General features: G+C 40.7%; 1 protein-coding gene across 1 annotated transcript; it reads left to right on the forward strand.

The window, feature by feature from the left end:
• The first annotated feature begins 6,024 nt into the window (after positions 1-6,024).
• Positions 6,025-13,373, forward strand: LOC306970829 (septin-5-like). Its single transcript, XM_079566860.1, has 12 exons — positions 6,025-6,035; positions 7,328-7,705; positions 8,599-8,695; positions 9,280-9,366; positions 9,438-9,561; positions 9,805-9,939; positions 11,366-11,483; positions 11,875-11,976; positions 12,111-12,207; positions 12,632-12,794; positions 13,053-13,152; positions 13,245-13,373. Exons 2-12 carry the CDS (start codon positions 7,379-7,381, stop codon positions 13,314-13,316), a joined length of 1,422 nt encoding a protein of 473 aa, XP_079422986.1. The 5' UTR covers positions 6,025-6,035; positions 7,328-7,378; the 3' UTR covers positions 13,317-13,373.
• Positions 13,374-16,166: the final 2,793 nt, after the last annotated feature.

Below are 16,166 nucleotides of genomic sequence, written 5' to 3' on the forward strand. Positions count from 1 at the left end.
TTTGGCCCGTGACTCAGAGGCACTTTTTAATTTTGGCCCTCGGAGACAAAAAGTTTGGGCCCCCCTGCCTTAAACGGTTAATTTAAATGTACTTATATTTACTAGTAATTTACAGTAAGCCCCTGCTCTTAACTTCATTTCAGACTGTGAGGTGCAGACTCACGCTGGTCTGTTAAGTGTTAAGTGCACAGTGAGCTCTGAGTGACCGAGCTGATGCTGCAGTGATCGGTGTTTTGGTGACAGTGTTCCCGGTTTGAGTGGCTTGGCTGTGGGCAGCTGACATGAGCTCGGAGTGCGTCTCTCTGCCTGAATGAGAAGCGCAAGGGGAGAACGCGCTTTAGCATCTCAATACTGACGTGATGTGGCTGTGAAGGAGCAGTGACAAGAGGCCGAAGCCTTATGCAAGGAGCTCCAGTTCTACCCAACATGTTGCCAGTCAGCACGCAGCAGTATGGAGGAGCTAACCATTATGAATGAAGGGGGGCAGAATAATGAGTACATGTTTTTATTCATTAAAAATGAAGATCATAACAATAGAATTGGCTATATTTAGGGCCCACAGTCTGACAGCATATAAGTCTTTTCATATATTGGTCTATATTATCTGCTGAAAAGTGTCATTATCTTCATGGGCCCTTGTCAGCCCAGGGCCCTTATAATCGTCCAAACCTTCCACCCCCTGAGTAGTTGCTGCAGCCTTATAGGAGTGAATTAATAAATACAGTGTAAAGTGAGAGAGTTATAAAGTGCAATACTGTATTGGGCCTGTGGCTTTAGCAGCATTAATTAGTCAAAAGTCTATTAAAGGGATATTTCAGGATTTTTGACATAGGGCCTCATTTCCTAGTTATCCAGAGTGTTGCTGGTACCTGGAGATATTTTTTTTGTAATTCATGCAGTTCTTATGTTTGAAGAGTTTCGTGGCGCTAGGCTAGTGCAAGGCTAGCACATTTCTACGATGTCAGCTAGCCTGCATTAAAAACAGTCTTACACAGTGCCACAGTGTGAGGCAAATCATTTATAACGCCAGACTAACGATATAAATGTCTGTGTCGATAGAATCATTTTTGGAATATAGCTGACCTTGCATCACATGAATAATCGCATTTTGAGGGACTATTTTCTTGCAGATCCGCCGCAGAGCTTATACAAACACGAAGCAGATGCTGCTCAAATATAAGGTATTTTAAATGCAAAATGGTTAAAATTGCCTCACATCAACTACCTCAGAGTCTAAACTCACTGTGCCTGCTGCACAGTGAGTTTAGACTCTGAGGTAGTTGTTGTGAGAGTTGCTCTCTGGAGCCTGAGGTCACTCATTCCCAGCTGAAAGTTCAATGTCACACTCTCATAATGAGCTCTTAATGAGCTGTTTGTGCAGAAGATGGAAATACAGTAGCAGAAAGACAAACACCTTCCCTTTGGGGAATTGAGATGGAACAATGACACAATGACACAAAGTATTGAAAAAACGTTTGACTACAGCATGTGCCAGATTTCTGTCGTGTACTATAGTGAGCTAAAAGTGAATCTGTGCGTCATATTAGTTAGTTAGTCACAGGTTATTCTCTCCAATATACAGTGCCTCTCGAAAGTATTCATACACCTCGAACTTTTGCACATTTTGTCATGTTTACAACCCTAAACATCAAGATTTTATTTTGATTTTTTTTACTGAACGTTCACACACAAGTAACAGACGACTGTGAAGTGAAAGTGAAATGATACATGATTCTGTTATTTTTCAAAAAATAGAAAACCGAAAAGAGGGGCGTGCATAAGTATTCACACAGATGAATGAATACTTTGTGGAACCCCCTTTTGCTCTAATAACAGCACAAGTCTTTTGGGATCTGACTATACAAGATTTGCACATGTAGAGACTGACATTTTAGCCCATTCCTCTTTACAAAACAACTCAAGCTCTGTCACATTAGAAGGAGAACGTTTTTGAACAGCAGCTTTCACATTATTCCACAGATTTTCAATAGGATTTAGGTCAGGACTTTGACTGGGCCATTCTAACACATTAATATGTTTTTATTGAACCATTCCATTGTAGATTTAGCTTTGTGCTCCGGGTCATTGTCCTGCTGAAGGTGAATCTCCGCCCCAGCCTCAGTTCTCTTGCTGACTCCAGCAGGTTTTCCTCCAAAATGTCTCTGTATTTGGCTCCATCCATCTTCACAACTATTCTTACAGTCTCCCCAGTCCCCGCTGAGGAAAAGCAGCCCCACAGCATGATTCTCCCCCCGTATATTTGACACTGGGGATGGTGCACTCAGGACGATGAGCAGTGTCAGATTTGCTCCATACATAACGTTTTGCATTTGGGCCAAAAAGTTACATTTTTCTCTCATCTGACCAAAGCTCCTTCTTCCACATGGAGCTGTGTCCTCCATATGACTTCTAGCAAACTTCAAACAGGATTTCTTATGGCCTCCTTTCAATAATGGCTTTCTTCTTCCACTCGTCCATGAAGGCCAGATTTGTGTAGAGTACGACTTATAGTTGTCCCGTGTACAGATTCCCCCAGCTCAGCGGCAGGACTTCACAGCTCCTCCAGAGTTATCTTGGGGCATTTGGTTGTATTTCTTACCAGTGCTCTCCTTGTTCAGTTTGTTAGTTTACGTGAACAGCCGTGTCTTGGTAAGTTGGCAGTGGTGCTTTACTCTTTCCATTTCTGAATGATGGATTGAACAGTGCCCCGGGAGATGTTTAAATCTTGGGAAATCTTTGTGTAACTTAACGCTGCTTTAAACTTCTCCACAGCTTTACCCCTGACCTCTCTGGTGCTCCTTGACCTTCATGATGTTGTTTAGTGACCAATACACTCCGACCACAGCTCTGAGGGCCTGAAAGAACAGCTGAAATTATACTGAGAGTAGATTACACACAGGTGGCCTCTATTTAATGGTTAGGCCAAGGTGTGAACATTCTGGAGTCATTAGGAACGTTATAAAGGCAATTTAATGCACTCAGAAAATGCTGTATGAATACTTATGCACACCCCACTTTTCACTTTTCTATTTTTTGAAAAATAACGGAATCATGTATCATTTTGCTTTCACTTCACAGTTGTCTGTTACTTGTGTGTGAACGTTCAGTTAAAAAAATCTAAATAAAATCTTTATGTTTAGGCTTGTAAACATGACAAAATGTGCAAAAGTTCAAGGTGTATGAATACTTTCGAGTGGCACTGTATACTGTATTCCACAGGCCATATTGAATAACATGTATGTGGCCTAATTGAATAAACTACAACAGAAGATAAATTAATTCTCTGGACACTGTCTAATAGACCCTTGGGATTCCCTGATAGAGGTTTTACAACCAAATGAATGAGTCCAGCTCCCTGGGTGTTTCACAGCTCAAATAAGTCCCCAAAGAGAGACCTGAGAAATTAACTAAGAAGAATGATGAACCAGAGGCCTGTAGGGAGACCCTATGCTATTGTACAAAAAAGTGGGAATTGTTGACATTTTTTGGAGATAAAACACATGTTCGATACTGTCACAAGTGAGAAGTGAAGTCAAATTAAGTCAAATTTTCAGCTGAAGCAAAACTGTAAAACTGTGCTCACTCATTCTCACAGCCAACTGATCATTCATAAACCATTATCAATGCACCATCTATCATTAATCCTCAATGTTTCTTTGTGTTTTATTCAAAGGATTATTCAACGTTATATACATTTATCTTAGAAACAGCAGGAGTGCAATGGAGATGATGTCATTGTTATCAAGCTACATTTCCAGTCGCCTTTCAAAGCTGAGTGCTGATTGCAGCAATCGCTGTGTTGTTAATATCCTCCCACGGGACGTCCTGTCTGTTTTTCTGTGCAAGTCTCAGCAGAGACCTGACAGAGACTGTTGATGAACACAATTACTGTTCTAGAGGGAACATGGCTCTCATTACTCTAACTTCCATCTAAAGTTATGGAAGAAAAGTTTTAACCAATCAGAGAAACACAGTGGTCAGACAACTGGGGATGTAACCAACATTCAACATTCAACAAAAATCGATTTAAAATCGATTTAAAACTGTTTCAAATGTGAATCGATGTAAATCGCAATACTTTCAATACTTGTGTTTGGGGGGGAAAAAATTGACCTTTGTTTTCCAGTAAGAGTTACAGCGCTTTGCTACTTTTTGTGTTAATGCACTTTTCAATCTTAACACTTCAGTAAATGTCAAATGGCATTTGGTTTATAACTTTAGACACATGACTTTTTACACAATTTAAGGTAAACATATTCCTTATCATAATTACTTACTATTCACCTTATTCCGGAAATTCACATGGGCCATGAATTGTGCCCGCCCCTTTTCTCCTATCAGTTAATATGGGACTGGAGAAGCCCAGATAAAATCAGTTACTACACAAAAACAAAGCCGTTGTTAGGCCGTGCTGAGAAACGGTGCAGTGTTGACATGTTGGTGCAAATGAACATTGGACATTTTACACAAATCAATCGACTAAACATCAGATTTGAGCGGAGAATATTTTCCCCCGTTCTCCGTTTAAATGAACGGGCTTCGCGCTCGACCGGAAGTGTCAGTACAACGGAAGTGCCGAGACAAAGCAAAAAGAGGCAAAAGTGGGCGGGGCGGAATAAGATGAATATCGCAATACGTATCGGATCGGTCCCTGAGTATCGTGATACGTATCGGATCATAACAAAACCTAATATACAAAAAAAAACCTCTTCCTCACCCACCGCGGGCGGTCTCTTTCTCCTCCTGCTCGGGTCCTCTACCAGAGGCCTGGGAGCTTGAGGGTTCTGCGCAGTATCTTTGCTGTTCCTAGAACTGCACTTTTCTGAACCGAGATGTCTGATGTATTTCCTGGGATCTGCTGGAGCCACTCCTCCAGTTTGAGGGCCACTGCCCCGAGTGCCCCAATGACCACGGGTACCACTGATGCCTTCACCCTCCAGCTTTTCATTTTGTAAAACGTGTGTTTGGTCCACAAATAACACTCTAAAGATGTAATTATTTATTACACAGCATTTCAATGAGTGCCCTATAGAGAGTCAAAATAGACATTTCTGTGTTTTGCAAGTTGCCAGTGTTAATAATCCTAGTATTAAGTATGTGTGAAATCACTTACAGTTAGTTCTGGTCTTCCACCCTGAAAGAGACGACCTGGACCTCTACTGGACCACTGAAGGCATCATTCTGCTGTATCTAAGGTGCAAGAGAATCAGCCATCAGTCGACACGGGCATGTTCTTCTTCTCAAAGAGAATCGGACTTTAGTACGTTTGCAAACTGTGATGGCGCTACTTGGGTCAAGATTGAGATGTTCCTTAACTTGTAAACTCTGCTAACTTACCTGTGCACTTGCTAAACAATGCGCCATGATGTTTTTGGCAAAAGAAAAAACACGTTCAGCGTGTTACATACAGCATTACACTTTAGATGGCAATGTAATTGTCAGCAACATGACCAAGAAAACGCAGGTGAATATCGAAAATCTGTGCCACATAAGTGTATTGTGTTGTGTTTTCACTGCGTGCAGTGCATGCAGTGACGTTAACACCGCCCCTGGTGGTGAAGTCGTGTATATCCTCGCGCACAGTTGACGGAACTGGAGGTCGCGCAGTAGATTGTCCCACAAGCCTCTCTCTCTCCACAGTCCTGTCTGTGCAGCGCCTGTATGTCATTCACCATCGCGCTGCATGTTCTCTCTTCTACTTTGAATGTTTTTTTATGTCCTGAAAGTTGTTGACATCGTATTTTTCGCGCTTGGTCTTGGTCTTATTGTAAGAGACATTATGGAGCACATGTCGTCTCCGGTGCGTTTCAGAAACAACAAAAAAGGTAAGGCGCCCCGTTAGATCCTGTCTGTCACTTGTTGAATAGGCCTGAATGGGCCCTTGATGCGGCGCTTTAACCAATGTTCTTTAGCTGTGTCTGTTATGTTTGGCATGTAATGTGTTTGTTTTATTGAATGTCTTTTCTCATGTTTCTTCATTGTTGATTGTTGCACTTTTCTTTTTATAACAAGCTGCGACTCTTTCAGAAAAGGAGGTAGGTTACTGAACTTTTGTTGTGAATACGTGTTTATTATTACCTTGTATTTGTTTAGATTGTAAATCTCCCACCCCCACACAGCATTAGAAGTCTGGGTTAAGCCTGCTGCAAAGCCTTGTGGGTAAATGAAGCTGACAGATGGAGGAACACCAGAGGAACTGAGATCAGGTCAACTGTGTGGCCATTCAAAACAGTGCTGTGCCTGTGTTAACTTGAGAAATGGGGAAACATGTAAAGCTATCTTTGCTGACCAATAATTGACACCGTTCTTCAAGTTCAATGTTTTCAAAGGTTGGCAGCAAAAAAACAAAAACAAAAACTTTTTTACACTGCATTATCTTCTTATAATCTATACTACAAAATGTGTGTAAGTGTACACAACTTACCATAAAAGGAACAGCAATAATTAAAACATCTTTCCTAAGAAATACTTTGAAAATGACATATCACTTGCACCTTCTTTTTAATCTGAAATAATTCTATGTACAGTGGGGGGGGGGGGGGGGAAGTAGTAGTAGTAGTAGACAGTTTATGGGGAACTGACCAAATACTTTTTTTCCCCACTGTACGTCGCCATGAGTCCCATACACTGCAACCAAAGTGATGTAACTTGTAAAACTAAAACTATTACAGTAAACTTGCAAATTTTCTTTTAAGAAAGCATGTTTTGTGCTACAATCTATTACAGACTGTGTCTCTCTGACTAACAAATGGATGCAGGTATCTGTGAAGGTGTAATGAGATCACAAGTCGAGGCTAATCACAGAGCGGGAGTGCAAAAAGGGAGTCCTAGACTGAACTCAAAATTGCCACCAATTCCATTTTAAAAACCATTTTGAAAGCAAACTTGCACATGTGCATATGAGAGGTTCTCTTTCTTTTTCTTATGCAGAATTCAAGTATTTTTTTTTAGTAGAGAGTTATATTTTGTTTTCCTGAAACATTAGTTATATAACAATGCAAAAATACAAATAGAAAGCAAAATGATAAATGTTACAAAAAAAGGTCAAACCTGGGAAATTAGGTGCGTAACTTTGGTGACTCTGATTTTGTAACAAAGTAACTATAATCTAGTGAAATGTGTAGGTTTTCCTGTCACATGCACGTCAACATTGCCGTAGCAGCGTGTGTACTGTTCATCTTCAGTCGTCTTCACACCAGCCTTTGTGTTGCAGGATTAACCAAGGCTTGCAGTGTAGATTAGAATGGATTAGGTTTTCTTTGTGTCTTTGTGAAGTGTAATTCTTTATCACTGATTCTGTATTTTCTTGCTTTTTCTCCTGCCACAGTTGGCGAGTCTGTCTATTTCAAATCGAGAAGATGCGCAGTTTCCTTTTGCCATGAGAGACCTCCCCCCCTCCTCCCCCTCTGATGACGCGCTGCTGTTTTCACCAAAACAGACTTCAGCAATTTTCTTTGGGACAGAGGTAACCAACGGCAGACACGCCAGTCTGCCTGCATCGCCAAGCCGCGTCCGTACCGCCCCGTTTAACCCGGCTGGATCCCCAGTGGTCCCGCCCAGGCGGAGCAGAGTGGGGTCAGATGTAGATCTTAGCCCCGCACTCACAAGGCCGTTGGTCTCCCAGGTTTCCCTGGACTCACCCCTCAGCCCTTCCTCAAGACCCCGCAGCCCGTGGGGACGCTTCGACCCATACGACTCTCCAGAGGTATAGCAGTTTCCCAGATGCTCAAAGCCACTTAACTGTTTTGTGCCTTATTCATTCACTCCATACGGGGATCACAATGTCGTCACATCCGTTGGCCGTGATAGGCATTTCACATTTTCATATTTGAAACATTTTATTAAAATCCTATGATCAGCAAAAACATTGTCCATAAACAGGACATTGCTTCTCTTGCGCTGTAACAGATCTATCATTTTATAAAACCGAGTTAGAGGCCTGTATGCATCAGCCTACCATTCACCAAAACATCCGGCGAAAATTGCGGAAGTAAACAATAACAGCGATCGCTCGTATACTCAGTGGTGGTAGGCGACTATTACATGCCCGTAGCATCTGTCTACCCATCTGACCTTACCTTACCACAAATCTAAGATCTTACGCAGAGTTGGGCCTGTTTGAGAATTCCAGGTAGCTGATGGGAATCTCCCTCACAGATGTTCATTCAATTTTAAAATCTGCCATGTAGGTTTCATGAAAAATATGTTGTATTTAACTTTTCCTTTTTGCAAGTTTGCATTATTGTAATAAAAATTACTGTGTCGTATGACTGATGTATTTCTGGGGGAAAAGTACAAAACTCTGTGGTGCGGAGAGAGTGGTTGGTCATAGATTGGCAGCCTACTGTCAGTTTACCCAAAGGAAGCTGTGGCCACATACAAATCCAATAGAAAGTCTATGGGGAACTGACCAAATACTTTTTTCCCCCATTGTACCTAGCTTACCATGACCAAGTATGGAGTGCTTGAATAACTCTCCCATTGAAGTACTTTGAGTATGTTGTATCCATGAAAACAATAACAAAAATTCCATCTCTTGCCCAGTGCTTTTGTCTTCATGTTAACCACCATGCACATTTCTGTATGTCGTCTTTGCAGGATCAAGACAAGGAGTATGTTGGCTTTGCGACGCTTCCAAACCAGGTTCATAGAAAAACAGTGAAAAAAGGCTTCACCTTCACGGTCATGGTGGCTGGTAAGTACCCCAGGATCCACAGGATCGTTTTTTAGTTCAAGTTGAAATGCTTAATGTCCTTTGAAGGCAATACATATAGTTGTTTGCAGTTATATGTTAACAATTCAATTAGCTACTTTAGTTATAAATAATCATTATATGGTCAATAAACAGACGCAGGAACAGGTTTTATTAGAAACGTCATGGTATGACAACAATATTTAGTGATTTTTGCTCCAGTAGGTTATATTAGATGGAACAGTTTGGGATAAACGTGGGTGAAGAGCGAGAAGAGACACTCAGCAAACTGTCAGAGCCAGGTCTCACTCTGGGTATAAGAGTATTCATGGCAACAGCCTCAACAACTCAACTTTTGATAAGAACTGTTCGTTTAAATTGTCCTTATCATTCGTTTGAATTTTTTTTTACAAAACTGTATAAAAAGTGCCATAGAAATAACTGCTTGATCATTGAACTACTGGAATGGTTGTTTGTTACTTATCAGATTTTTCACTTCAGCTTATTATCTGATCAGAATCGTCATCGACAACGCATAGTCTTTAGTGCAAAATAAATGTATTAACAACTCTTCTTTCTGGCTACAGGGGAGTCTGGTCTGGGCAAATCCACTCTCATCAACAGCTTGTTCCTCACAGAACTGTACAGAGACAGGAAGGTCCCAAATGCAGAAGGTGAGGTAACATGAATATATTTTACAGATTTAGTTTAAAAGTCTAATACAGTAATTGTGTTGTGTGTGCAGAGCGGATCAGTCAAACTGTGGACATCATCAAACACACGGTCAGTATAGAGGAGAAAGGAGTCAAGTTGAGACTGACCATCATTGACACACCAGGGTTTGGAGACGCTGTCAACAATACAGAAAGGTAAGATTGTACTAGTTATGTAAAATGTAAACTCAGCCAGAGGTGCCGCTTTTCTGCCGTTGTCAGACCATCACTGCCAGCTTCTTTCAGTCGATTATCTTTCAAGCCGGGCGTACAAAGGAACGTTCTCCTCACCGTCATCCTGCTTTTTCAGCTACAAGCCTCCTCCGCCCCATCTCCACAGCAGCAGAGCCATCAGGCATTACATAACTTTCTACACATTGTTTTTACTCATGTGTTTAGTTGGAAGCACCTTGAGGACTACATTGACCACCAGTTTGAGCAGTACTTCAGAGACGAGAGCGGCTTGAACCGAAGGAACATTGTGGACAACAGAGTGCACTGCTGCCTCTACTTCATCTCCCCATACGGACACGGGTACATGAATCTTCAGCATATTCAAACTCTTTATTCAATGAAATCAGTTGGAGCTCAACAGTGGTCACCTGTCCCTGGTTCATTTTCCTAGTAATATTCCCTGCTAGATTGTTTTCGTAAAAATCTGTAAGGCACAACAGAGACCAGTTACTCAACATAAAACCAACATCACTAATCTTGTGGGCAAGCTGAAATCTTGTGGTATGAATTCCCAAACACTTGAGAATTCATCTTGTGCAGTGCTTTTAGCCAATCACATGTGACAAAATGTGATGTGTGTTTGAGAGTCTAGCAGCATACCTTGCATTATTCTTTCTTCGCCGCATTGTTTATTACTATCAATTAAAGTGTTTCATGTTGTCGGCAAATGTTACACCCGCCTTCTCACTGCAACACTGGCACCTGATTTGCCCAAACGGCCCAAACCTCAGGTGGTTCGATCTTCAAACAGATCACTGGGAGCAGCACAAGGTCAATCCTCAGTTGTTTGTGAACTACTGATTCTGTCAGGATTGAGCTTGCAGGTTATGAACAATTTATGCCAGTGGCATAAGAGGCGTCAAACAGAACAACAGTTTGTAAATCAACAATAAGACCCCAAACAGTGAAGCAGTTGTTCAATAGTCGACAGTGAAGCAGCAGGTGGATAATTGTCCCTTGGCGTCCCTCCGTCGCCATGTCTTTAAATCCTCCTCCTAGGACAGGGGTGTCGAACTCGTTTGGGTCGTGGGCCGAAATTCATCCCCCACGGCGGGTCGCTGAATATAGTGAAGAGGACTGTGGCCTCATAAATAACAACGGCTTACACTTATTCTGCTTCATCAGCCTGTGTCACATGTTTCTCAAAGTGCTACATAAAGTCATTGTTCATTCACTCCACACTCGATGGCAGTAAGTTACTATTGTAGCCACAGCTGCCCTGGGGCAGGCTGACCATTTACCACGTGGCTATAATATGCTGTTTATATCCTGATCTCTTACTGTGTCAGTGCCCTCTTCTGGACACGTGTGGAATTCTTTTTTTTTTTTTTTAAGCTGCCCCCTAGTGGCTGGATTGAGCAAACTGGTTATTTCATTAAAAATCGATAACTCCGCACAGGAATGGGCTAGAGGCAAACTTCTTATGACATGCTCAGGAATTCATGCTCCTCAAAGGGCCTTGACCTTGACACATGTGTTCTTGAAAAGTAATGCCCAAAACACAAAGAAATTCAATTTCAAAATCAATTTATTACAACAAATCAGAGTTCCATGTTGTATGAATGAGACATTCTGGAACAAGGTCTGGACGATGCTGGAATCTATTGAAGCTTATCATTACTTGTTCAAAGTCAAACTAAATTGAAACCAAAAAAGTGTGGAGAACAAAATAAACCTGGTTCCCTCATTCTGACCAGACAGTTATTTTTACATTGTTTTCTTTTAGGCTCCGCCCTATTGACGTCCAGTGCATGAGGGGGTTACATGAAAAGGTCAACATTATCCCAATTCTGGCCAAAGCCGACAGCCTGACAGCAACAGAGAGGCACAAGAAGAAAATGAAGGTGAGAAAGTGGTTATTAATGGAGGATGGAAGCAGTCGAAAATATTAACATCAAGTAGATCCATTTGTTCATTAAGTTCAAAAAATAATTTCTCAAGCAAGAGAGAAAAGGTGACTGATGAAATTCTAGATATATGTTTTTGCCGTGTCGTAGCATTTGAAACAATGTGATAATCATGCTATTTCCATAAAACACACCATAGAAAAAGCCAAATCATTCAGCAAACCTTAACCATCATGTGTACTTTATTTTGCTTGACTTTTATTTTTTTCGTCTGATTATCATTTTATTTTGTTGCAGTTTTGGGTCTGAATTTCTACTGAAAATACAAAAATACTGCTTAATAATGTAGGATTAAAGATTAAAGATTCCTGTATTCCTTGTATTTTAGATCCGAGAAGAGATCAAACAGTTTGGCATCAACATCTACCAATTTCCTGAGTACGATTCAGATGAAGAGGAGGATTTAAAAAGACAAGACCAGATTCTCAAGGTTCACATTAGTATTTTGATGATTTTTTCTTAGTTTTTGGTGCTATGTTTCCTTTAGGAGACCATCATCTCTTAAGCTCAAGGTAATAATCACTTAAATATTTGCTAACGATCCATTTGCTCTTCCCTCTATAGGACAGTATCCCATTTGCAATAATTGGAAGCAACGTTCAAGTTGAGAGCAATGGTCGCCGAGTCAGAGGTCGTCTATACCCCTGGGGAGTCGTAGAAGGTATCAACACAACACAAGCACTACCCACTCTACACAGAGCATCATCGAAAAGTATTTCACTTTCTATGTCCACTTTCTACATCCACCAGAACTAAACATGACTAAAAAAGGTCGGAATGATTGCTGAGAGAATTCAAAGAAGAGTTTCTCAAATATAGCAAGGTCTAGCTTTAAAGCAGACATAAAGGATTACAGGAAATAATAGCAGGGGGTTAAATCAGTGCACAGGACAGTCCTTTCTTTTCCACCCACAATACTGGAAAACTGGAACATAAAAAGAGACTCCTCTAGAAACATACCCCGTTACTGTACCTTACAAACCACCAACGATACCCGTGCCTCAGGAGGAGAACTGTTGCCATATACAGGCACATATTCAGTATTATGATGTCACAAACGAAATCTGTTGGTCTGTCCCTTTGAGTGGAGAACCCGGCGCACTCGGACTTTCTGCTGCTGAGGAACATGCTGGTGCGGACCCACATGCAGGACCTGAAGGACGTGACCCGGGAGGCCCACTACGAGAACTACAGAGCACAGTGCATCCAGAGCATGACGCGCATGGTGGTGCAGGAGAGACAGCGAAGGTGAGAGGAAGGGAAGGACGTCAGTGGTCAGAGCAAATCATTTTAAGCTTTATGTTTCATTGAAAATCACACTGGAGGCATAAAAAACTCATGAAGTGTAAGCAGCACACTGTAAACTGTAAGCTGTAACAAAGTCGGTTATAAACATAAAATGTACATGGTGATGTACAAGTTATGTTTTAGTAATTGCAGTAATTGTCTTCTGTGTACATAGATTTCATTTTCTGATGTTTATTCATTTTTTTTAATCTCACATAGTTTATGTGAGAAGCGTCGAGAAGAGGGTGTGCCGGACCTCCCTCTCCCGTTGGGCATGGACCCGGAAACAGAGCGACTTCTATTGGAGAAAGATGAAGAGGTGCGCTCACAGGCCCTGTCCCTGACCACATGTTCCCTGACCTGTAATCGTAACTAACCTGCATTTACTTTGTCCATTTAATGTGACTTCAGCTGCGGCGGATGCAGGAGGTGCTGGAGAGGATCCAGGAGCAGATGCAGAACAGCCAGAAAGGAGGATGCTGAAAAGACTGTTTCGTCTGTGGGACCAAGGAGAGAGAGACTAAGTCAATAAATGAAGGAGAATGTGTGTATGAGTGCGAGTGTGGAACAGTTATATTACAATCCAGCGCGGCGTGTTTACGTGCATGTCTCATGTGTGATCCTTAAAGGGGCTAGACGCAAAGTTGGCCATTTTATACTCACTACTGCCACCTCAGGTCATATGCGTAACTGCACCTTCTATATTAAGCTCGTGCATGACGGATATTCGGACCCAAAGTAACAACCTTTTGAGTGACAGTGCAGGATTTTAGAGGCAGTTGTGGTGAACAGGTCTGGGCTCATTCTACACATTAGGACATGGCTGGAACATGTAGGAAGAGGAAAATACATCATTTTAACATTTTTAAAGGAATAGGCCACCGTTTTTACATACTAAGATATGTTCTTACCTCACTTTAGACGTGTTAATATATCCCCGTCTGGTCTTTGTCCGTGCGCTCTGCCAGGCAAACGGAGCACATACGCAGCCTCTCCCATATGTCACATAGCTCCGAAAAAGCTCACGATAGAAGCTACCAAGCTCTTCCACGTGTTCCCTATTTAAATAAAGTTACGTGAAGTGTTTTCATGCGAAGTATATTTACACAGAAATGTAACATGTCGATTTTATAAGCAAATAAAAAGGGGGACTATATTGTGAGGCGTAATGATACGAGGAGCACAGCGTCCGCGTAGTAACTCCTAAAGACTTCCCCCGCTCACTTCCGTCAATAACCTTTAGGAGTTACTGCGCGGACGTTTTACTCCTCGTATCATTACGCCTCACAATATAGTCCCCCTTTTTATCTGCTTATAAAATCGACATGCTACATTTCTGTGTAAATATACTTCGCATGAAAACACTTCACGTAACTTTATTTAAATAGGGAACACGTGGAAGAGCTTGGTAGCTTCTATCGTGAGCTTTTTCGGAGCTATGTGACATATGGGAGAGGCTGCGTATGTGCTCCGTTTGCCTGGCAGAGCGCACGGCCAAAGACCAGAGGGGGATATATTAACACGTCTAAAGTGAGGTAAGAACATATCTTAGTATGTAAAAACGGTGGCCTATTCCTTTAAACTCTGTATAGTCCCTTTAATATGCACTGTCCCAACCAAATAAACAAATAATCCTGTCTAACAAGACTATGGGCCAGAAGAAAATATAGGTATACGTGATTATGTATCGGGTTTGTACTTTGTTTGGAGCGTACTGACTTTGTGGTTGAGGATTCACAACAACAAAAATCAAAATAATGTGTTAAAAAAAAAAAGACAAAAAAGAACTTCTATGATGAATCTGTGTCATGTGAACATCTGATAGAATTAATTATTACTGGCTTTGTTGTGGCTGGGCCTTTAGAAATCAAGTTGATTGAAAAAACTAATGTTGGTAGAAGTGTTACACTTCCCTCTAGTGGACCCATTTGTGAATTACTTCCCTTTTTATTGCATGTGATGTTATTTCATATTCCTGTTTTCTTCCTGTTTTTTTGTTCGTTTTGTACATTCTTGATATAAAAATAAACCCACAGGGACACAGCTTTGTTGTAAATGTAATAAGAATCTTTATTAATCCGTCAGCATAATTCTTCATTAATATGTTTATTCATGTATTCTTTAAACAGTGGACAGTTAGATCTAAAAGGCAGCCCAAAGTGTACAGGCGATATATAACTTAAAACTTTCTCCATAGGGAAAACACGTTATATTCATATAATATATCAATGTTTGCATGAGGTCCAAGATCATCCTGCCCAGGTTGTACAGTTTTTTATACATGGTCCCGAAAAGAAACGCACAAACAGAAAACTCAAAACTAAACAGCCTCCTACATGCAAAAATAACGTAACAAGCTTTTTGTCTCCAACTTTAGATACATACACTCAAAACGTGCATACAATCACAAATGTACAAAACCTCCATACATACAGATATTACAAAACTCAATTAGAATAGTAGGGTAATCGAGATTTTTTTTTTTTTCCGTTTTTACTTTTTTTTCCTAATATTCCACCCACTCAAGCTCACAAAAACAAATATTAAAAAAAAGACAAACATTTTTTGACAGTAATCTCTGTCTCTTTCATTTTGCACATTGAAGTGAACGTGTTCTGCCAGAAGGTTGTCATCACAGTGTTTAGGAAATCTGAGTTGTAGTTTTAGGCACACACGATAGGCTCATCATACCAGTATCACCTTTGTATAAAAAAATATTCTCGCTTGCTACACTTTCTCTCTCTTTTTTATCTTTTTTTTCCTTCCACTCGCTCATCATGCACAAGAAGAGGGGAGCAAAACTAACCCAAAAACTACAGTCATGCTACAGGTACAGTAGGAGTAATATAGTACATAATAAAGCATATAGGATTCACTTACATATAGGTACAAAACATACAAGGAGAGAAAAGCGTTACACAGAATTGATAGGAGAAAATGAATTGGGCTCAAAAGACAGTCATGTAAACGCAACAATCACACGGACGAAAAAAAACAAAACAAAAAACAAAAACAAAAAACACAAAGAACACATGGCGCCACAACACGTTTTCCAATTTTCATATCTGAAATTTACATAGTTACAATCGTGACCTTCAATTTGTCAATTTGGTTTTGGTTCAAGTTTACTCGCTCAAATAAAAAATCAAAATCAAATATAGGAACATGGAATTTTGAAGATTTGCACTGGTTTCATTTTGGGTAGCGATATGGGACAATGGATTATTTTGCAAAAAGACGACAACCTAATCAACCTAAATCGTACGTTTTGTTCCAGTTGCTTTGTAACCGCGTGATTTAACCATGACTCGATAATAATCATGGTTAAATAAT

The sequence above is a fragment of the Gobius niger genome (genome assembly GCF_951799975.1).
Source record: "Gobius niger genome assembly, chromosome: 11".
Taxonomy (NCBI): Eukaryota; Metazoa; Chordata; class Actinopteri; order Gobiiformes; family Gobiidae; genus Gobius; species Gobius niger.